Below are 23041 nucleotides of genomic sequence, written 5' to 3' on the forward strand. Positions count from 1 at the left end.
TTTTATTAGTAAGTACATTTTTATAGTTGTTCTGTTTTATTATTAGTTGTTTTTATCTCTTACTATATCTAATTTATAAGTTAAATTTTATCATAAATATGTATATAGGAAGAAGCATAGCATATATAAGGTTTGGTACTATCTGTGGTCTCAGGTTTCCATGGAGGATCTTACAATGTATCCTCCATGATTAAGAGGGACTACTATAATATAAAATCAAATAAAATACTTAGAAATAAATTTAACAGGTGACGTGCAAGATTTATGTTCTTAAAACCACAGAACATTATTATTTATTTCTTATGTATTTTTTCTTTCATAGTTTATCGTCAAGTTGGTTTCCATATAGCACCCAGTACTCATCCCAACAAGTGCCCTCCCCAATGCCCATCACCCGTCTTCCTCTCTCCCCCACCTCCATCTGCCCTCAGTTTGTTCTCAGCATTCAAGAAATCTCTCATGGTTTGCCTCCCTCCCTCTCCCCCACTATTTTCTCCTCTTTTCCTCCCCCATGGTCCTCTGTTAAGTTTCTCCTCATCCACTTATAAGTGAAAACATATGGTATCTGTCCTTCTCTACCTGACTTATTTCACTCAGCATAGCACCCTCAAGTTCCATCCACATTGCTACAAATGTCCAGATTTCATTCTTTCTCATTGCCATATAGTATTCCATTATATAGATAAACCACATCTTCTTGATCCATTCATCAGTTGAAGGACATTTAAGCTGTTTCCATGATTTGGCTATTGTTGAAAGTGCTGCTATGAACATTGGGGTACATGTGATCCTATGCATCAGCACTCCTGTATCCCTTGGGTAAATTCCTAGCAGTGCTACTACTGGGTCATAGGGGAGTTCTATTATTAAGTTTTTGAGGAACCTCCACACTGTTTTCCAGAGGGGCTGTACCAGTTTACATTCCCACCAACAGTGTAGGAGGGTGCCTGTTTCTCCACATCCTCGACAGCATCTATAGTCTCCTGATTTGTTCATTTTAGCTACTCTGACTGGCATGAGGTAGTATCTCAGTGTGGTTTTGATCTGCATTTCCCTGATGATGAGGGACGCTGAGCAATGTTTCCTGTGTCTGTTGGCCATCTAGATCTCCTCTCTGAAGAAGTGTCTGTTCATGCCTTTGCCCATTTCTTCACTGGATTATTTGTTTTTTGGGAGTTTGGTGAGTTCCTTATAAATTTTGGATACTAGCCCTTTATCTGATATGTCATTTGCAACTATCTTTTCCCATTCTGTCGGTTGCCTATTAGTTTTATTGATTGTTTCCTTTGCTGTGCAGAAGCTTTTTACCTTGATGAAGACCCAAAAGTTTACTTTTGCTCTTGATTCCCTTGCCCTTGGGGATGTGTTAAGTAAGAAATTGCTGCGGTGGAAGTCAAGGAGTTTGCTTCCTGCTTTCTCCTCTAGGGTTTTGATAGTTTCCCGTCTCACATTAAAGTCCTTCATCCATTTTGAGTTTATTTTTGTGTATGGTGTGAGAAAGTGATCTAGTTTCATTCTTTTGCATGTTGCTCCCAGCACCAACTGTTAAAGAGGCTGTCTTTTTTCCATTGGATTCTCTTTCCTGCTTTGTCAAAGATTAATTGGCCATACACTTGTGGGCCCAATTCTGAGTTCCACAGAACATTATTAAAAGAATTTAAAGAAGACCTAATAAATGGAAAGACATCCCATGGTCATGGATTGAAATACAATATTGTTAAGATGACAATACTCCCCAAATTGATCTATATAGATTGAACACAATCTCTGTCAAAATTGCAGAAATCAATGAACTGATCCTAAAATTGAGATGGAAATTCAAGAGATGCAGAATAGCAAAAACAATCTTGAAAAAGAAAAGCAAAGTTGAAGGATTCCCAATTTCAAAATTTACAGCTAAGCTAAAGAAATCAAAACAATGAGTTATGTGTATAAAGATGAATAGATAGTTCAATGGCATACAATTGAGAGTTCAAAACCAAACCCTTATATATTTGGTCAATTGATTTTTTTTGATAACTGTGTCATGACAGTTCAATGGGGAAAGAATCCTTTCAACAGATGGTGCTAAGACCCCATGCTTGATATGCATATACAAAAGAATACACTCTATTATACACAAAAACTAAATAGATTGTAGACTTAAGTCTAAGACCTTAACTTATAAAATTCTTAGAAGGAACCCTAGGAGTAAATCTTCATGATCTTGGATTATTAGGTGATAATTTCTTAGATATGACTCAAAAGAAAAAGCTAGGAAAGAAAGATAAATTAGACTTTATAAAAATTAAAAAACCTTATGCTTCAAATGACATCATCATGAAAGCAAAATGATAGCCCACAAAATGGGAGAAATATTTCCAAACAATAGATTTCATAATGAACTTGAAATCTTATACATCAATAATTGAAAGACAAATTTTATTTTTTTATTTTTATTTTTATTTTATTTTATTTTTTTTAATTTTTTAAATGTTTTTATTTATTTCTAGGAGAGAGAGAGAGACAGCGTGAGCAGGAGAGGGTCAGAGAGAGAGGGAGTCACAGACTGAAACAGGCTCCAGGCTCTGAGCTGGCAGTCAGCACAGAGCCCGACGCGGGGCTTGAACCCACAAACCGCGAGATCATGACCTAAGCGANACAGACTCTGAAATAGGCTCCAGGCTCTGAGCTGGCAGTCAGCACAGAGCCCGACGCGGGGCTTGAACCCACAAACCGCGAGATCATGACCTAAGCGAAAGTCGGACGCTTAACCGACTAAGCCACCCAGGCGCCCCTGAAAGACAAATTTTAAAATGGGCACAGGATTGGAACATTTATCCAATAAAGATATACAAATGGACAAAAAGCACATGAAAAGTTCTCAACATCGTCAATCATTAGAGAAACACAATTCAAAACTGCAGTGAGATACTTTGTCATATTCATTAGACCAGCTAAAATAAAAAAATAAAAGTGACAGACAATAAGAAGTGTTGGCTATGATGTGGAGAAATTAGAACTCTCATACATTGCTTGTGGGATTGTAAAATTGTGCATCCACTTTAGAAAGCAGTTTGGTAGTTTTTAAAATGTTAATTGTAGCATCACCATATGACCCAGTAATTTTAACTTTAGGTATGTACTCAAGAGAACTGAAAACATAAATTGACACCAAAACTTGTACATAAATGTTCTTAGCAACATTATGCATAATAGTTCCAAAGTGAAAACAGCCTGAATATTCACTAACAGATGAACAGATAAACAAATATGGTACCTCCATACAATGGAATATTATTCAGCTATGAAAAAGAATGAGGTACTGATACATACTACAACATGGATGAACCTTGAGGACATTATGCTGAGTGAAAGAAGCCAGATACAAAAGGCCTGCATTTGTATGATTCATTTATATGAAATGTCCAGAATAGACAAAGCCACAGAAACAGAAAACATGTTAGTGCTTGCCAAGATTTAAGAGTGAGGGAGATAGAGAGTGACTGCAGATAGGTATGTTGGGTTTTTTTTGATGTGATAAAAATGCTCTAAAGTTAGACAATGAGGATTATTACATAACTGTGAATATACTAAAATCCAGGGAATTTTACACTTTAAAATGGTGAATTTTATGATATCATCATTATTTATATTTATTATTTATATTCCAATAATGTTATAAATATTAAGTTCACTTATTTCATTTTACTTTTTTAATGTGGCTGATGGAAAAATTTTAAATTATACATGTAGTTCACATTATATTTCTATCAGACAGTATTTTTCCAGACCTCATGAAGAAGACGTGGAGACTCTAAATCTCTTGCTCCTATCTGAGGCTTTGCCTAATTCCATTGCAAGATAAATAACAATAAAACCTTCTGTTGAGAGAAATAGTATCTGACATTTGCTTTGGAATCTATACAGTGTTTTCGTGCATGTTATGTGATTCAATTGTCAAACGTCCAGGAGGAAGGCAGGAAGTGGTTCTTATTTCCATTTTATAGATGGAGAAACTGAGGTTTCAGAAGTGGGAAGGGAGTCACCTAAGGCCACAGACCCAGGTAAAAGACCCCTAGACCTCAGGCACTGGGCCTTGGGTCTCCAGGGCCTTTCTACTATAACCTCCCCCCCCACTCCCGCCATGTGTACCAACCCCTACCCCTATCTAAATTTGTTTTGCACAAGCAGCAAGCATCGTTCCGGGCTTCCTCCAGGCCTCAGAGCTGATATGAAGGACTTAAGAGGAGAAGCATGCCAAGACCACCATCTCCATCCCATGGGCCACAGCTGTCACCATAAAATGGCAGACTGACATTGAGCATCTCTGATCTCCTTGACCAGAATTCTGAAGCTTTGGTTCACACCTCTAAGATTATGATATAATTGGTTGGGGTTGGGGCCTGGACACTGGGACTTTTGAGGGATCCCCTGATAATTCTAATGTGTATCCAGGCTTTGGAACCATGACCCCAAGCCAACAGTCTCAAACAAGCATTTTGTGGGCCAAGTCTGCATCACAGAGGTGTTCTATTTGATTCCCACACTTGTATATATGTTTAAATTTGAGTTGTCAATTAAAAGCATGGAGTTTTCTCATAAAAATATGTATTCTGATTTCTCTTGAGGACTGAGAAACTCTGGCAACTGGGCTTGCATTCCTGCAACGTGACCAGTGGTTGGAGCTGCTTTTCACAGAGCAGGAGGCCACCAGTTCTCCACAGTCTACACAGCTCCTTAGCATCTCACACCGCCTACTTTGTTTTCATGATCTATATGTCCCTGTAGGGCTTCCCTAGGCCATTCATTGTTTTGGAGGCTGGGAAACTGAGGCCTATTGATATAAGCATGGGAGTTGACCCCTTCTTAGCTGTTGGTTGACCTAAGCAGATGTCTCTTTCTTTCCCAGCCGGAGAACATACTGTGTGTCAATCAGACAGGACATCAAATTAAGATCATTGACTTTGGGCTGGCCAGAAGGTAAGGGGGTTGTTTTGACACTTTGACAGAACTCCTTGGTGACTGCTTGTGGCTCTCTTGGATGTGGTTATTCACAGTTCAGACAACTTTTGAATTTTGGGACTGACACAGAAAACTCTTTCACTGAGAGGCTGGTGGCCTTCAGTTGTGCAGATAGCCCTTGTGACTACCACAGAGGTAGCTTCATGAAGACTCTGCATGACTCTGCTTGTCCTTAAGAGGTTGTGGGATTAATTGTACTTCAAACCCCCAGTGTGAGCAGAGAGGGTGGGATGGTTCAAGGAGTACCGCTGGGTCAGGGTCCTCAGATCAGTTCTACTCATCCCCCAGGCCTCGGGCCAGGAAGTGCTGAGCTATGTGAGAGCACCTTCCCTGTCAAGGAAGTGAGTGGTTTAAATAGGAAGGTGCATATATAACAGTGTAGGGTGATGTTGGGGTATGTGGTGCGGGGCCACTCAAGACTGGGTTAAATTCTGGTAAAGTGACGATAAAATGAAATATCTGCTGACATGGGCAGTTAGGGAGGTTAAATGAAATAATACATGGACAGTGTAGACCCATCCTATGAAGGTGGTTAGGTTCTCAAGTTTGAGTGCATAAGGTAAACATCATATATCATTTAGAAAATATCTTAAAGTCCCTTCAAATGCCCAAAGCCTGGTGAAGGACAGTTTATCCATAGATAGTTTTACAAGCCTGTCCAGACCAATGTATGGTGAATACAGGGCCTCTGCAGGGTTCTGGTCCCTGGCACGCACACCCACTGGTGCAGGTTTTTAGCAGTGGCAGTAGCAGACCCTTGGCATTGGGGAGGAATGTCCCCCAAACCTTCAAGCACTCGTAGTCTACAAACATGGCAATAGTTGTATGCCCATATCCAGGACTCTTCTAGAATTCTATTTCCACCAAGAATGACATTTCTCTGGGAATCACATATTTTCTAGGTAGGTCTTCATACCACAGCTGAATTTTCAACTCTAAATTTTCTCTCACTCTGATGGTCATTTTCCACAAAGAACTTGTTTTTGTCACTTTATAAGCTTAATGCTGTCTTCCACTCCATCCACAAGGGGAAGAAAGCAAAGCCTTGTCACTGTGGAGACAGAGCCACTTGCTTGCGCTCAGCCTGTCCAGACCTGCCTCCCACAAGTAGCATTCAAAACCACAGTGGCAATCTTCCTGGGTCAAGTGGTAAAAGTTACCTCTTTCCAGGGGTGAAAGATGCATTTTCAGTGCTCACATGTTGGATAGGAGGCCACAGGTAATGTCATGAGAGTAACAGCAGAGGGAAGTTTGTATCATCCTACTGTACCTTCAGGATCTCCATTACACAATGTACTGCTTTTCATGAACAATACCAAATCCCCCAACCCAAATGCTTCAAAATCACATTTAATCCATAATGTAAACAATTGCTTAATATTTTCATAATGTCTTATAAAGTCGGGATGCATCCTAAACACTTGTGTGTCTTATATAGTAGAGCAATGTCTCTGAATCTATTTTGTATTATCACTGCCTGGCTTCCAAGGAGACTTTTAAGACATTTCTCTCCTAATTACCAGGCCCCTCCTCATGAAATTTAATGCTGCAATTGTCCTTTGTATCTTTTTATGTTCTGTGGCCCTTTGGAGAGCCACAAACCATTGTAATAGCTAAGGCTTTATTGCCTTTCCAAGAACCAGTGTTCACCCCCTTGAGGCAATATTGTCTTCATCAGGAATGTACACCCTCCCAGATGTGTATGTAGTACCCTCCCAAATACCAGATGTCCAATTGCCAAATGAGTATTTACAGTGACACACTGTGAATTCAGAGAAAAGAGTAACCAGCTGAGCCTCCTGGGTTCTGGGAAGTCTTCTGTGAGCAGCTGGAAAGGAGGGATGGACAGAGTGTTGTTATCTGCAGACAGTAGGATACTTTAACAATCAGCTGTGGGGGTTAAGGGGATGGGAATGGGTTTGATTTGTAACCTTTACTAATTTTGACTGATTTCAACGTACTAACACCACGTCACTGAATACAGAGTTGGGAGGAGATGTGCACCCATGAGAAATGGCTCCAGCACAACACTGCAGGGGGTGAGGGTGGTGGGAGTAGGAAGGGATGGTGTCAGTATAGGATGTACACTGCACATGTTGAGGCTTCCCACGGGGAATGTGGGAGCAGGAGTGGTTAGGGGGAGGGAGATATAGTGAAGATGAGGGCCTTAATAGAGAGTCCTGAATTTCATGGCTAAGCTGGAACAATTTACTATAGGCCATCGAGTGTTACCTGGTGGGGAGATGGAAAAGGCTGTAGGTCGGGGTGCCTGGGTGGCTCAATCGGTTGAATGTCTGACTTTGGGTCAGGTCATGATCTTGTGGTTTTTGGGTCAAGCCCTGCATCAGGCCCTGTGCTGACAGCTAGCTCAGAGCATGGAGCTTGTTTCAGATTCTGTATCTCCCTCTCCCTCTGACCCTCCCCTGCTCATGCTATCTCTCTCTCTCAGAAATAAATAAACCATAAAAATTTTTTTAAATTAAAAAAAAAAAGAAAGAAAAGGCTGTAGGCCAACTTACCAAACATCAGTTAGTCAAAATCTATCCCCAAACTCTGAGATGTCCATCCAAAACTGTCTGATAAATTCATTAACATGGTCAAAGGCATTGATGAAAATAATTTTGCTGAGGGACCAGAGGCGGAGGGCAAGTTCAAGAAAATAAACATGCGGAACCACATTTAAGAGAAGGCCACCCACATAAAACTGCTGGGTGCTGGGTAAGTGCAGGTGTCTGAAACACGTGGTCCTCAGGAAACCACACTCAGCAAAGCTGTGCTGACAGTCACAGCCTCTGGCTGTAGGAAAAAGGAAAACATCAAAAACATCCTCAACAGTCCAGTAAACTGGCCATTGGGTGAAAGGATCATTTGGCAAATTGGGTTTTGCCAAATTGGCTTGCTTCCTGGGAAGCATGTCTATCTAAGAGGAACAATCTGGGGGGGGGGGGGGAATGTGCAGGTTGAACATATTTTATATGTCACAGGAATTAAATGTTTGTAAAGAGGGAGGAAAAGACAATTATTTTTCCTGTAATACAAACAATAGAAAGTAAAGTTATATTTTTGGGTGGAGCTATTGGAAGGTGCTGAGATTTTCAGTGGGGTCATGTAGGGGGCACATACGGATCTTCACAGGCTGTGACATCCAGCAAGAAGGACCAGCATTAACCCAGGTTGAGCAGTGAGAACCATCAGTAGGTCTAAGTAGGGACATGTCATGGGTCAAGGATAGGGACAGAATGGGGAAGTATCTTGTTTAAGCTTTGTCTCTAGAATGTTGCTCCAGTGCTCATATTGGAATCTAAGCCTATTTCATCAGATCCTTTGGCAGGCAAGAAGATGCCCACCCCATCCCCTGTGAGGCTGCAATCTCATAGGCAACCCTACGGTCACAGAGGGCCTTATGCTAGGAATTTGGAGAGGGGGTATTGGTGGATATTTTGGCATTTGGGCTTAGTTACTGCCACAGTACTGCTGTTTAACAAATGACCCCAAATTGCAGAGGCTTAAAACAATCATTTATTCTCATCTACACATTTGTGAGTCACTGGTGGTGGTATGGGGGAGGGGCATGATATTCTGGACCCAATTCACAGCAGCTCATGACAAGGAATCCTGTAAAGAGTTGTTAAAACACACCATTAATTAAAAAGTTTCTGTCTCTGAATTTGACCACTTTTGGTACTGTACCTAAGTGGAACTATATAACATTTGGGTTTTTTGCGACTGCTTTTACTTAGCATAATGTCCTGGAGGTTCACCCACATTGTAGCATGTGTCAGAATAGCCTTATATTTCAACACTGAATAATATTCCACTGTATTATTACCTACCACATCATTATCATGTATTATTATTTACCACATTTTACTTATGCAGTCCAGCGATAGTCATTTAACTTGGATTACTTAACTCCTTTTGTCTATTGTGAATAATGCAGATATGAACACAGGTGTATAAATATCTCCTCATGATTCTGCTTTCAATTTTTTTGGATATATACCCAGAAGTGGGATTGCTAGATCATATGGTACTTCTATTTTTAATTTTTTGAGGAACTGCCATACTGTTCTCCATAGCAACTGCACCATTTTGCATTCCCACCAGCAAGGATTCCAACTTCTCTACACCCTAGCCAATTCTTGCTATTTTCTTGTCTTTTGTTTGGTTGGATGTAGTAGAAATGATGTGCAGTGGTATCTCATTGTGGTTTTGATTTGCATTTTCCTGATGATTTGTGACATTAAGCATAATTGCTGGGGTGTCTGGGTTAGCGTCCGACTTCGGCTCAGGTTGTGGGTTTGAGCTCTGCATCAGGCTCTGTGCTGACAGCTAGCTCAGAGCCTGGAGCCTGCTTCACATTCTGTATTTCCCTCTCTCTCTGACGCTCCCCTGCTTACGCTGCCTGCCTCTCTCTCTCTCTCTCTCTCTCAGAGATAAATAAAACATGAAAAAAAATTTTTTTTAACTTAATTGCTTTTTCTAATATTTACTGTCACCTCTCCAACAATAATGGTCACACCACCAGAGCAGACCTCCACAGACAGCTGCTATCCAATTTGTTTGTGTTTGCTCATGTGGCTGCATGCCAAATAAGATACATTGATCTTCTCTCCTTTGACATCATAATTACTTGGAGGAAGAGAACTGCGGTTTTCTGATTCTCCCTAGTGACTTAGGAAAGTCTGAAGTTGGGGCCTGAGGGTACGATGATTACCCAGTAAACCACATGTGGTGGGATGTGAGGTCCAGACAACATGGCAGAGAGGAAGGGTTGGAGATATGTAGCTCTGACCAGGAATTAGTCCCAGGAATTCTCTCAGGGCTCACTTCCATGGTCCTCTGCAACCCCTCTTCCCCAGGTACAAGCCTCGGGAGAAGCTTAAGGTGAACTTCGGCACTCCAGAGTTCCTGGCCCCAGAAGTCGTCAACTATGAATTTGTGTCCTTCCCTACAGACATGTGGAGTGTGGGGGTCATTACCTACATGCTGTAAGTGCCCAGGAGCCTGGCTCCCAGTGAGAATAGGGCCCATTGTTTTAGTTTGGGATCCTTAGAAGCAGTGAAAATTTGAGTGCAGAGTCATTTATTCAAGAAGTGTTCCCAGGAAACACCAACAGAGGAGTAGGGAAGTGAGAGGGGAGAAGACACCAGTAAAGCATGAGTTATTGAACCACTTACCATTGTGGGCAATTGGAGTTTAATCCTGTGGGAGAAGTCTGGGATCCATCATGGAACAGCCCCTCACAGTTATTCCATCTGAGGGGGGAGAGAGTAAGGGTGTTTATACCAACTCTTACCAGTTATTGCTTGTGAACTGGTCCTGAGAGCATTGGTTCCTTGAAACTTCTGGGTGGATAAAGCAGCTTCTACCAGAGAGAAAACTCTCCAGCAAGGAAATGCATTTGCTACGGTACAAGTGGGGCTGGAGTACACCAGAGTGGTGAGGAGAGGGAATGGACAGCGCAGAACACTTCTGCTGCATCATCTAACCTTGTCCCTCCTGCCCTGTGCTCCCTGTTTTCTATGGACTGAGGAAGCAGAGTTAGGATGGACTGAGAAGAGATATATGTACAAAGACTAAGAATCCTTGTCTGTGAATTCCCTTGGCCATTTCCTCAAAGGTCCAATCAAGTCACGCTTTGTTCCCAGACTTGTCATTATGGTATAATTGCTACCTTGTGTCCCTACACTTTGTATGTGTGTACTGTGCCAGGTGGGAGAAATCTGAGGCCCGATGCCAGCCAGTTAAAGTGTCCTATGTCTCTATTCTCACTCTAGAGGGGCCTAATGAAGCCAATTTTCCTTTGGTCCCTGAGTCCTGGGGTAGTATTTAAACCAGCCAGGCTGTCTCAGAGACACACGAGGGTAGTTTTAAATTAAGTCAATATGTACTTCATAAATAGACATATTGGATTGGGTCTCAATTTATTCTTCACTTCAGTCTAAGGGGAAAATAGGTAAGTATGAATGGGGGTATACTCAAACACTCTTCATGCCTCTAAATTTTTAGTCCCACCACTTCCCCCACAACAGAGCACACCGGACTATCTCCTATTGATAAGTATTGAGGGTACTTTTCTATTGAATTCTGGTTAGAGCTGCTTGTGCCTTGTAAGACCTCAATCCTGTCATTGCATGTTGGCAGATATGGCTTATACATACTGACAGTCCTTTCTTTCCTCTGTAGACTCAGTGGTTTATCCCCGTTTCTAGGGGAAACAGATGCAGAGACCATGAATTTTATTGTGAACTGTAGCTGGGATTTTGACGCTGACACCTTTGAAGGGCTGTCGGAGGAGGCCAAGGACTTTGTTTCCCGTCTGCTGGTCAAAGAGAAGAGGTACCATTTATTGCTTGTAATTCATAGACCATTCTGATGGTAACCATCCACCTGGGTGCTATGAAGACCAGGCTGGTGCTGTGCTTTCTCTGGACCAGTTCTGTCCAAGATTTCTTAGTCTGCTATGTCTTTGGAACAAAAAAGGTAGCAGGGAAAGAGATGAAGGAAATTAAAAAATAAACAACAAGGAGCCTAAGATCTAGATAGAGTTTTAGAGAGGACCACATATATAAATTAGTCCTTGGTAAGTTATCAAGTTATCACTTTAATAGGTTAATGTTGAAAAAACATTGAGATATGCAGATGTTATTCCCCAGAATAAAAGCAAGAAAACCTCATTTGTTGATAATGAAAACCTACTTAGTTTTCAGCAGGCATATCAAAGTCATGGGTGGAACCATGGAGTTTTCTGATACTCAGAGACTCAGACATGAAGAAATAATGGCAAATGACCCTAGGTGAGGCCCAAGAGTCTGGGCTCTGAGACAGCCCATAGTTCCCTGGCCTTGACTATTTTGTTCTTCTGAATTGTGAAAAGTTATGAGAGGTAAAATATTTCTAATTCAGATGAACAAAACTGACATTATTCTCTGGAAGGAGAGACAAGCTTCTTTCAAGGCTCATGTTCTTTTTCTTCTTAAGAGCAATTCCAGGCCCAGCTGGCCTTCCTACTTCCTGCCTCAATTTCCCAGCTCTTTCTGGAAGAGGTGATTAAACACTGTGATACATTCCCTCTGTAGAGGGCAGGGAACATTTTTGCTGATGAGTTTCTTTTACTTTTAAGGAGGGGAATTTTAGACATAAGGAGTTCCTTTTTAGTATGTGGCATGAATCTGCCTGAATGATTAATTGGTTCCACTGACTCACGCTTCCTACCCAGCTGAACCAACTTCTGGACAACCAGAAAAGGCAACCCTAACTAAAAGTTTCAACTTCTGTTTGATTTCACAGCTGCAGAATGAGTGCTACACAGTGCTTGAAACATGAGTGGTTGAATAATTTGCCTGCCAAAGCTTCAAAATCCAAAGTTCGTCTCAAATCCCAATTATTACTACAGAAATACATGGCTCAGAGGAAATGGAAGGTATCTTTTATTTTCCTTAAACAAAAGTAGCATTTGTCTTTTTAATGTGTCCTTTGAAAGAAGTGTAGCTAAGTTTTCACTTACATTTTCATTCTAAATAGATTATTTGGGAGGAAAAAGTGTCTTATGTCAAAAGCTGTGATCTTGATTAAAGAATGCCACAGACCGAAACCAACTGGTATAAAAGTGGCATTTAGTTCATACTTATGTGGACACTTGAAAGGACAGAATGAAGTTTGAGCATATGTTCTCAGTGACAGTAGTAGGGAAGTGCTTGGAACTTACTGCTTGCAGCTTGAGATCTGATTCCTCCACATTTCAGCAAAAGGGGCTAGGAAAGCCCTATTGGTTTTAAAAGCTTCATCGTTTTGTTTACAACAGAATCCTTTGGTACCATGGACATAAAAAAAAAAAAAAATTGCCCTTCAGGAAAGTGGCTTTCCAACATTTTGATATCAACTCAGATCCTTGCTTAAAAAACAAAAATAAAAGCCTTTACCTAGAGAGCCAGTATAGAAAAATATATATACATACACACACACATATGAAACATATGATCCCAGCCTTTGCTAAACTGAGTGAAATGCACTCTGATATTTTCTATTCTATGGTATTTGGTTTCATTCAAAAGAGTGCAGTCATAACCCACCAATTTGACTTCATGACCCACTGGTGGATTGTGAATACAATGTGAAAAATTCCATTCCAAGGGGCTCCATTTTTCATGAGAAAAGGGCAGGATGACATATTTTCTTCATAACTTGCTCCCAAATGCCGAAGAGTCATGGGGCTGTTCTACTAGAATTTTGCCACAAACTTGTTTCCCCATTAGGTTCTCAGTTTTGAACAAACCCAAATGGCTAAACTTGCTTAAGTCCTTGTGTTATTTCTTCTTAAAACAATTGGTCTTAAAATATACTTTTTTTCCTTTTTTTCTCTTTAACATCAAGAAACATTTCTACGTGGTGACTGCTGCCAACAGGCTAAGGAAATTTCCAACTTGTCCCTAATTCGCAACTTGGCTGCTTCCATGGGTCCCAGAAGTTATGGACTGGTGGTGAAGTGATGACTCAAGAATTTTTTTTTCTTAAACAGTTTATTGTCAAGTTGGTTTCCATATAACACCCAGTGCTCATCCCAACAAGTGCCCTCCTCCATGCCCAATCACCTTTCTTCCCCTCTCCCCCACCCCCATCAGCCCTGTTTGTTCTCAGCATTCAAGAGTCTCTCATGGTTTGCCTCCCTCCCTCTCCGCAACTATTTTTCCCCTTCTTCTTCCCCATGGTCCTCCATTAAGTTTCTCCTAATCCACCTATACGTGCAAACATATGGTATCTGTCCTTCTCTGCCTGACTTATTTCGCTCTCAAGATTTTTAATAATCCAGTCTTGTGATGATATCAATTCCATTTATTTTGTAAAGAAAGCATATGGCTGTTGCCTTCCTTGTAGGTGAAAAGTGGCTGTAGGGAAAGTGACCCACAGACCTTTTTTTTCTGTCTTATAGGATCATACTAAGTTGAAATGCTGTGTTTACTTCTCAAGTACACCTACTTTTGGTGATAAATGTAGGCATGCTTTAGGTAGGTAGGAAAGCTTCCATTTTGTATATGTCAAATTTAAAGTCTAAGCTTACTCTGATTAAAGAACTCAGTAGACTTACACAGAGGTATGTTATGCAGCATTAATCTCCTCCAGTACAAAGAATTCCTAGAATTTTGATTTGCTCAAGTATGAGCTGACATTTTGTTGTACTACCCTGCTCTAGTGGAAAGCAATGTGGATTTAGGGGTAGTGATCCTCAAATTTGTTTTAACTTGTGCTCTTTTGAGAATCAAACCATGCATCCTTTAATATTCTTTGAAACTTCAAAAAATACCACCTGTCACGGATAAATCAGAACACTGATCATTTTGAATATGCTATTAAATCCATACACACCTCTACCCTCTCCTAAGTGGTCCTATTCTGGCATTGGTAGTCTTGTTTCTAATCTCCCTTCCATTATGAATTTATGGTCTAGGAAGTCTGGACACTGATTTGCAATATGTAAGAGAGAAGTAAGAGTGTAAAAATGGTTTTTAGCCTTCTGAGAGAAACACAGAATGATACTCATGAGACAATAAACTATTCTACTGCTTTATGGATAATACCATTTTCAATGCTGTCATTTAACTAACTTATAAAATGATTAACAAGAAGTACTCTATTATTTGAAAGTAAAGAATGCCTTTAATTTCCTTGCTTGTAACCTGATTTTTGTGCTATTCCCACGAACTTCTCAAGTCAGCAGTTGTTTAAGTTCTAGAACACTTGAACAAGTGGACAGAGATTTATGCAAAATGTTTACTGTAGCACTGTTGCTAATGTCTGTGTGAAAACAATCTCATATGCCTATCAGTATGGATTTAGTTGAATAAATTTTGCCACATCCATACAGGGAAATAATTTGTGGCTGTTAAACATAGATCTAGATGTACTGACAGCTATCTTTCTGTTACAGGAAAATTATAGGATAGACAGATAGATAGATATAGATAGATGGATCATCCCATTTGTGGAGAGACATGCATTAAAAATTTTTTTAATGTTTATTTATTTTGGAGAGAGACAGAGTGCAAGCGGGGAAGAGGCAGAGAGAGAGGGAGACACAGAATCTGAAGCAGGCTCCCGGCTCTGAGCTGTCACCACAGAGCCCAACTCGGGGCTGAATTGCAAAATCATGACCCAAGCCTAAGTTGGACGCTTAACCAACTGAGCCACTCAGGTGCCCCTAAAATTTTCTAGAGGAATCTCCACTTTTCACTTCACAACTTTCTGAATAATTTGAATTTTTATTTTTACAATGAGCATGTATTGCTTTTATAAAAATTAGCAATGCAATGTCAAGTGTGGACTTTGGTTTAACACTGATTTGAGCTAACAATAAAAAGATATTTTTGAGACATCCAGAGAAATAAAATTCTAAATTTCATATTTAATAATACATACAATTTCTATTAATTTTGTGAGATATGATAATGGCAATGTGGTTATAATGCAGGTTAAATGATTTCAGGAAAAAACTAGATACAGTTAAGCAAGTGTGGCAAAAATCTTTGTTAACTATTGGGTCTGAATGATCTGTTGGGTTTCATTATACTGGTCTCTTTACTATTCTATACATTTGAAAATTTTCATTATACTATTCTCCTTACTGTTCTATACATTTGATAAAAAGTTTTAAAATAGTTAAATAAACACAATGAGAAGGTGTTAAAGAATGAAGCGTCTTTGGTTATGATGCCAGAAGAGTAGGATGACCCTAAGCTTACATTCTCCTTTGAACACTCCTATATAAATATCAAATCATTCTGAATACCCAAGAAATCAATCTGAAGACGGAGAGAACAAAGCTGCACATCTACAAGCAGAAAATCATCCACCTTGTGGAAGGCAGGAACTGTGAGTTGATTTGGGAGTAAAAAGAGCTATGAGCCTGTGAATGGGAGGGAACCCTGACTGTGCAGGTGTGTGTGTGTGTGTGTGCAAGAGAGAGAGAGAGAGAGAGAGAGAGAGAGAGAGAGAGAGAGAGAGAGAACACATGGGCAGGGATTACACAGGAAAAACTCTTCTTCAAAGTCAATGATAGGGAAAAAGGAGATGGTTTAAATACCATAAGTTTTTTTATAAAAGTGAAGCACAGAGTCTGAAGTTTCAGAGGTCAGCGCCATGGCCAGGGTTATACCTGGCAGTGTTCCAGTCGGGGAGCAGGGAGGACACCAAGCAGTGGGCAGCATGGTCTGAGGATCACCTTGGTTTCATGGGGAGAGAGTTCCCTTGCTTGGAGTGCCTTTTGGGAGACGTGATACACGGCTTCTCCAGGGGCAAAATATCCTGCTGGGGTTTGAGCCACCCCATTCCCCAGCATAGGAACAAAGATGCGGATTGAGGGCAGTAAACTTTAGTGCTGGCTTTGTGCTGTGATTTACCAAACTCCTAACTGCTGCGTGGTTGCATGGCCATTTTCTGGGACAAGCTGTCACCAGCCACAGTGCAGTGAGACCCTCCTCCGGAGGATGACAGCAGGTCTGCACCATGGAGGTCTCTGAAATGTAAAGTTTTGAAACACAGCCATGTTTGAGTAAAACACAGGAGGGCTGTGCTGCCTGGCAAGCAGACAGCTTGGACAGTGGGGTGACTGGGATCTTATGATACAGGAGGGGTGATTGCTTGTCTGAGAGCTTCCTGAAGGCATGAGCTTCCCACTCCAGAAATGAGAGTGGAGCAAAGCCATTTTCACCCCCTGCCCTCCGGCACTGACAGACCTCAGTGAGCTAAACAGTGCCACCAAGTGGAGACTAGAGCTGCTACACCAAGCCCTGCAGATGCATCTCCACTAGGGCAAGTTGCCCTGAGAATAAGCCCAATAGGCCCTTCACCCAAGAGACCAGCACAAACCTCTGAGGCAAACTGAGTCTACTGATCAAAGTACTACAAAGCTTTAGTTCTAGGGGGAAATAGGATCTAGCTTCCTTTTTACTTATCTATTTTTATTTTAATTAAAGTTATTTATTCTTTAATACATTTTTAAAAAGTATATATTTTAAATATATATTACTAAATTATAAGTATATTTTATATATGTAAAATATATATTTAAAAATATATTTTAAAAAATTTTAATGAAAACATTTCTTAATGTTTATTTATTCTTGAGAGAGAGACAGAGCATGAGTGAGGGAGGGGCAGAGAGAGAGAGGGAGACACAGAATTTGAAGCAGCCTCCAGGTTCCAAGCAATCAGCACAGAGCCCGACGCTGGGCTTGAACTCACAAACCATGAGATAATGACCTAAGCAGAAGTTGGGATCTTAACCAACTGAGCCATCAAGGAACCCCCAAAATTTAAAAATTTTTATTCATCTTTATGAATATAAGTATATATATTTTTTTAACTATTTTTTGGAGTTAGCTTCCTTTAACAAGCAGACCAAAATGCACATAGGATTTTTTTTCCCCAGGACAAAATGACAGGATGAAGGAATTCACTCCAAAAGAAAGAAGTAGAAATTACAACCAGAGATTTAATCAATATAGATGTATTGAACTAAATATCTTAAACTTAAAACAACAATTATAAGGACACTACCTGGGCTTGAAAAAAAAAAGCATAGAAGACACCAGAGAATCCCTTACTGCAGAGATAAAAGAACTAAAATCTAGTGGGTCAAAATTTAAAATGCTATAACCAAGATGCAAACCTAAATAGATGCCAAAACAAGGGTGGATGAAGCAGAGGAACGAATCAGTAATATAAAGATAAAATTATGGGGGAAAAAAAGGCTGGAAATAAAAGGGAAACAAACGTAATGGATCACAAAGGTAGACTTAAGGAACTCAGAGACTTTTTTTTTCCATAATTAGTATTACTTTACTATTGTTTTATTTATTGGTTTCAGGATAGACTTTAGTGACTCATTATTTACGTATAACACCCAGTGCTTGTCACAAGTGCCCTACTTAATTCCCATCACCCATTTAGCCCATCCCCCCAACTTCAGCAATTACTTAAAATGTAATAAGATTCATATCATAGGAATACCAGAAGAGGAAAAGCAGGAAAAAGGGGCAGGTTTTTTTGAGCAAATTTTAGCTGAAAACTTCCTTATTCTGGGGAGGGTTACAGACATTTAAATCCAAGAAACGCAGATAATTCCAATTAAATTCAACAAAAACCGGCCATCGCCTAGATGTATCATAGTGAAATTCACAAAATACACAGATAAGGAAAAAATCCTGAAAGCAGCAGGGGAAAAAAATCCTTAACCTACAAGGGAAGACAGATCAGATTTGCAGCAGATCTGTCCTTAGAAACTTGACAGGCCAGAATATATTCAACATGATGAATGGGGAAATATGCAGCCAAATATACCCAGCAAGGCTGTCATTCAGCGTGGAAGAAGAAAGTTTCCCAGACAAAAATGAAAGGAGTTCACTAAACCAGCCCTGCAGGAAATACTAAAGGAGACTTTTTTTTTAATGTTTATTTTTGAGAGAAATAGAGTGGGAGGGGCAGAGAGAGAGGGGGACAGAGGTTCTGAAGTGGGCTCTATGCTGGCAGCAGAGAGGCTGATGCAGGGCTTGATATCATGAACTATGAGAACATAAACTGAGCTGAAGTTGGAAACTTAACTGAGCCACCCAGGCACCCCAAAGGGGATTATTTGCATGGGAACAAAATACTAGAAAGGAATAGAGAACATCACCATAAACACCAGCATTACAGGTAATAGATGGCACTAAATTCATATCTTTCAATAATTGCTCTGAATGTAAATGAACTTAATGCTTCAATCAAAAGACACAGGGTATCAGAATGGATAATAAAACAAGACCCATATATATACTGCTTACAAGAGACTCATTTTAGACCTGAGGATACCTGCAGATTGAAAGTAAGGGGATGGAGAACCATCATGCTAATGGTCATCAAAAGAAAGCTAGAGTAGCCATACTTATATCAGACAAACTAGATTTTAAAATAAAGACTGTAACAAGAGATGAAGAAAGGCATTATATTATAATTAAGGGATCTATCCATCAAGAAGACCTAGCAATTGTAAATATTTATATCAGCTTGGAGTGTACAAATATACAAATCAATTAATCACAAAGAAACTCATTAATAATAATAGAATAGTAGGGAACTTGAACACATTTATAGAAATGGACAGATCATGTAAACAGAAAAATCACCAAGAAAACAAAGGCTTTGAATGATAGCCTGGATCAGATGAGTTTAACAGATATATTCAGAACATTTTATCCAAAAGCAACAGAATATATATTCTTTTTGAGTACACATGGAACATTCTCCAGAATAAATCACATACTGGGTCACAAATCAGCCCTAAGCACAAAAAAACTGAGATCATATGATGCATATTTTCCAATCACAATGCTTAAGTCAAACACAAGAAAAAATTTGGAAAGACCAGATACATGGAAGTTAAAGAAGATCCTACTAATGAACGAGTGGGTTAACCAGGAAATTAAAGAAATTAAAAAGTATATGGAAACAAATGAAAATGAAAACATGACAATCCAAAACGTTTGGGGTGCAACAAAGACAGTCCCAAGAGGGAAGAATATTGCAATATAGGCCTAGCTCAAGAAGCAAAAAAAGTCTCAAATATATAATCTGATTGTTTCTTTACATCTAAAGGAACCAGAAAAGTAACAGCAAATAAAGCATAAAGGCAGAAGAGGGGATATAATAAAGATTAAAGCAGAAATAAATGATATAGAAACAAAGAAACAAAATAATAGAACAGATGGGTAAAACTAAGAGCTCTTTCTTGGAAAGAATTAATAAAATTGATAAACCACTCTCCAGACTTATCAAAAAGAGAAAGGACCCAAATAAATAAAATCACAAATGAAAGAGGAGAGATCACAACTAATATCACAGCAATACAAATAATCATGAGAATATTATGAAAAATTATATGCCAGCAAACTGGGCAATCTAGAAGAAATGGACATATTCCTAAAAACAATACAAATAACCAAACCTGAAGCAATAGAAATAGAAAACATGGAACAACTCATAACCAGCAAAGAAATTGAATCAGTAATCAAAAATCTCCCAACAAACAAGTGTCTAGGGCCAGATGGATTCTTAGGGGAATTCTACCAGACATTTATGAAGAGTTGATACCTATTCTTTTCAAATTGTTCCATAAATAGAAATGGAAGGAAAACTTCCAAGTGCCTTCTATGAGAATCAAATATTATCTTGATTCTAAAACCAAAGACCCCCTCCCCTAAAAAGGAGAATTACAGGCCAATATCCCTAATGAACATGGATCCAAAAATTCTCAGCAAGATACTAGGAGATTGAATCCAACAGTACGTTAAAGTAATTGTTCACCAAGATCAGGTGAGATTTATTCCTGGGCTGCAGGGATGGTTCAATATTTGCAAATCGATACACCACATTCATAAAAGAAAGGATAAGAACCATATGATTCTCTCAACAGATGCAGAAAAAGCATTTGAAAAAATACACATCCATTCTTTCAACTTAAAATTTTTTTTACATTTATTTATTTTTGAGAGGCAGTGAGACAGAACATGGGCAGGGGAGGGGCAGAGAAAAAAGGAGGCACAGAATTTGAAGCAGGCTCCAGGCTCTGAGCAAGCGTTCAGCAAAGAGCCTGACACAGGGCTCAAGCCCACAAACTGAGATCATGACCTGAGCTGAAGTCAGACACTTAACTGACTGAGCTACCCAGGTGCCCCTAAACATCCATTCTTTTTTAAAGTTTTTTTTTTTTTTTTTAATGTTTTATTTATTTCTAGGAGAGAGAGAGAGACAGCGTGAGCAGGGGAGGGTCAGAGAGAGAGGGAGTCACAGACTGAAGCAGGCTCCAGGCTCTGAGCTGGCAGTCAGCACAGAGCCCGACGCGGGGCCCGAACCCACGAACCGCGAGATCATGACCCAAGCAAAAGTCGGACGCTTAACCGACTAAGCCACCCAGGTGCCCCACATCCATTCTTAATAAACCCTCAACAAAGTAGGGATAGATGAAAATACATCAACATCATAAAGGACATATATGAAAGACCCACAGCAAATATCCTCAATGAGGAAAAAAAATGAAAGCTTTTCCTCTACAGTCAGGAATACGACAAGGATGTCCACTCTCACCACTGTTGTTCAACATAGTGTTAGAAGTCCTAGCCTCAGCAATCAGACAGCAAAAAGAAATAAAAGGCATCCAAATCAACAAGGAAGAAGTCAAATATCTGCAAATGACACATCTGATAAAAGGTTATTATCCAAAATCTATAAAGAACTTACCAAACTCATAACCCCAAAAAACAAATTTAAGAAATAAGACAGGTATTTTTCAAAGAAGACATCCATATGGCTAAACAGACATGAAAAGATGCTCAATGTAACTCATCAACAGGGAAATACAAATCAAAACCATGAGATATCCCCTCACACCTTTCAGAATGGCTAAAATTAGCAACACAAGAAACAACAGGTATTGGTGTGGATTCAGAGAAACAGGAACCCTCTTGCATTGTTGGTGGAATGCAAACTGGTGCAGTCACTCTGAAGAACAGTATGGAGGTTCCTCAAAAAGTTAAAAATCGAACTACCCTATGATCCAGCAACTGCATTAGGTCAAATGCAATCCAGTCATTGCATTATGAGGTATTTACCCATAGGATAATAAAATACAGATTTGAAGGGGTACATGCACCTCACTGTTCACAGCAGCATTATCAACAATAGGCAAACTATGGAGAGAGCCCCAATGTCCATCAACTGATGAATGGATAAAGAAGAGGTGGTGGGGGTGCCTGGGTGGCTCAGTAGGATAAATGTCTGACTTTGGCTCAGGTCATGATCTCACAGTCCATGGGTTCGAGCCCCATGTAGGGCTCTGCGCTGACAGCTCAGAGCCTGGAGTCTGCTTCAGATCCTGTCTCCCTCTCTCTCTGCCCCTCCCCAGCTTGCTCTTTGTCTCTCTCAAAATAAAATAAAGACATAAAAATGTGGTATATCTATACCACAGACTACTATAATATCTTAAAAAGGAAGGAAATTCTGGCATATGCTATGAGAATGAACCTCAAGGATATAATTTTAAGTGAAATATGCCACTCACAAAAAGACAAATACTCTTGATTCCATGTATATGAGGTACCAACCTAGCATAGCCAAATTCAGATATAAACATACGGTAACTGCCAGGGAAGCAATTAGGAGAGGGAGGAATAAGTTGTTTAATGGGTGTAATCAGCCACACAAGATGAAGAGAGCTCTGCAGATTGGTTGCTAACAGTGTGAATGTACTTAACACTACTGAACAATATATTTAAAAATGGTTAAGAAGGTAAATTTTATGTTAGGTGCATTTTACAATTAAAAAACAAAAAAAGTGAATGTGCCTAAGTTTACTTGGTGATGGATAAACTGCTTTTCACCCAAAGCCAGAAATCTAAATCTTGGCACCAAATAAAACAAATTATATACTTTCTTAAAATAAACGAAGAAAAGACTCACTCATTTTAGATGAAATAACGAGCTACTATTTAGTGAATGCCTTCTAAGTACTATGCATTTCTATAAAAAGAAATATTACCTTTAATTCTTATAAGGCAGAGAATATCTCTATTTTGTAAATGAGGAAACTGAAGCTCTTATAACCTTCAGTACATCTGACTTGTTAATATGCTGTTAATGTGTAATTCATTACAGGAGACCCTTATATGTGAATTTCTCTCTATGTTCTAACATATGCTAAATACTTACTTATACCAGGTACTGTGCTAAATGTTTTATATGTATCAGCTCAGATATACCTGCAAATTATTCTATGAAGTAGACACCATTCTTTGTCCTACTTATAGATGAGGCATGAAGAAGTTAATTAATTTTCTCAAGGTTCCATAGGTAGTAAGTGGCTGAGCAGGATCTTAAACTGAGAGTCTGATTCAAGAGTTTGTGGTCTACCGAGCATTATGGTTCAGCATATGGCTTTTTTCTGCTAGAGTAGATAGCTTTTGAAATAGCAATGACTCCCACAAACTAATGACAAGGGCAACCTGAA

The 23041-nt window shown here is 39.6% G+C and overlaps 1 protein-coding gene across 2 annotated transcripts in view; it reads left to right on the top strand.

The window, feature by feature from the left end:
• MYLK3 (myosin light chain kinase 3) overlaps nucleotides 1-13571 on the top strand; it is a 42977-nt gene extending 29406 nt beyond the window's left edge. For both annotated transcript variants that reach the window (XM_039241826.1, XM_039241836.1), the window contains exons 9-13: nucleotides 4892-4962; nucleotides 9867-9995; nucleotides 11194-11346; nucleotides 12298-12430; nucleotides 13381-13571. In XM_039241826.1, coding sequence (XP_039097757.1) covers nucleotides 4892-4962; nucleotides 9867-9995; nucleotides 11194-11346; nucleotides 12298-12430; nucleotides 13381-13440 — 546 coding nt within the window. In that variant the 3' untranslated portion in view covers nucleotides 13441-13571. The remainder of the gene's footprint in view (nucleotides 1-4891; nucleotides 4963-9866; nucleotides 9996-11193; nucleotides 11347-12297; nucleotides 12431-13380) is intronic.
• Nucleotides 13572-23041: the final 9470 nt, after the last annotated feature.

Source organism: Hyaena hyaena, unplaced genomic scaffold (assembly GCF_003009895.1).
Source record: "Hyaena hyaena isolate Hyena2069 unplaced genomic scaffold, ASM300989v1 scaffold_7, whole genome shotgun sequence".
In the NCBI taxonomy this organism is placed as follows: Eukaryota; Metazoa; Chordata; class Mammalia; order Carnivora; family Hyaenidae; genus Hyaena; species Hyaena hyaena.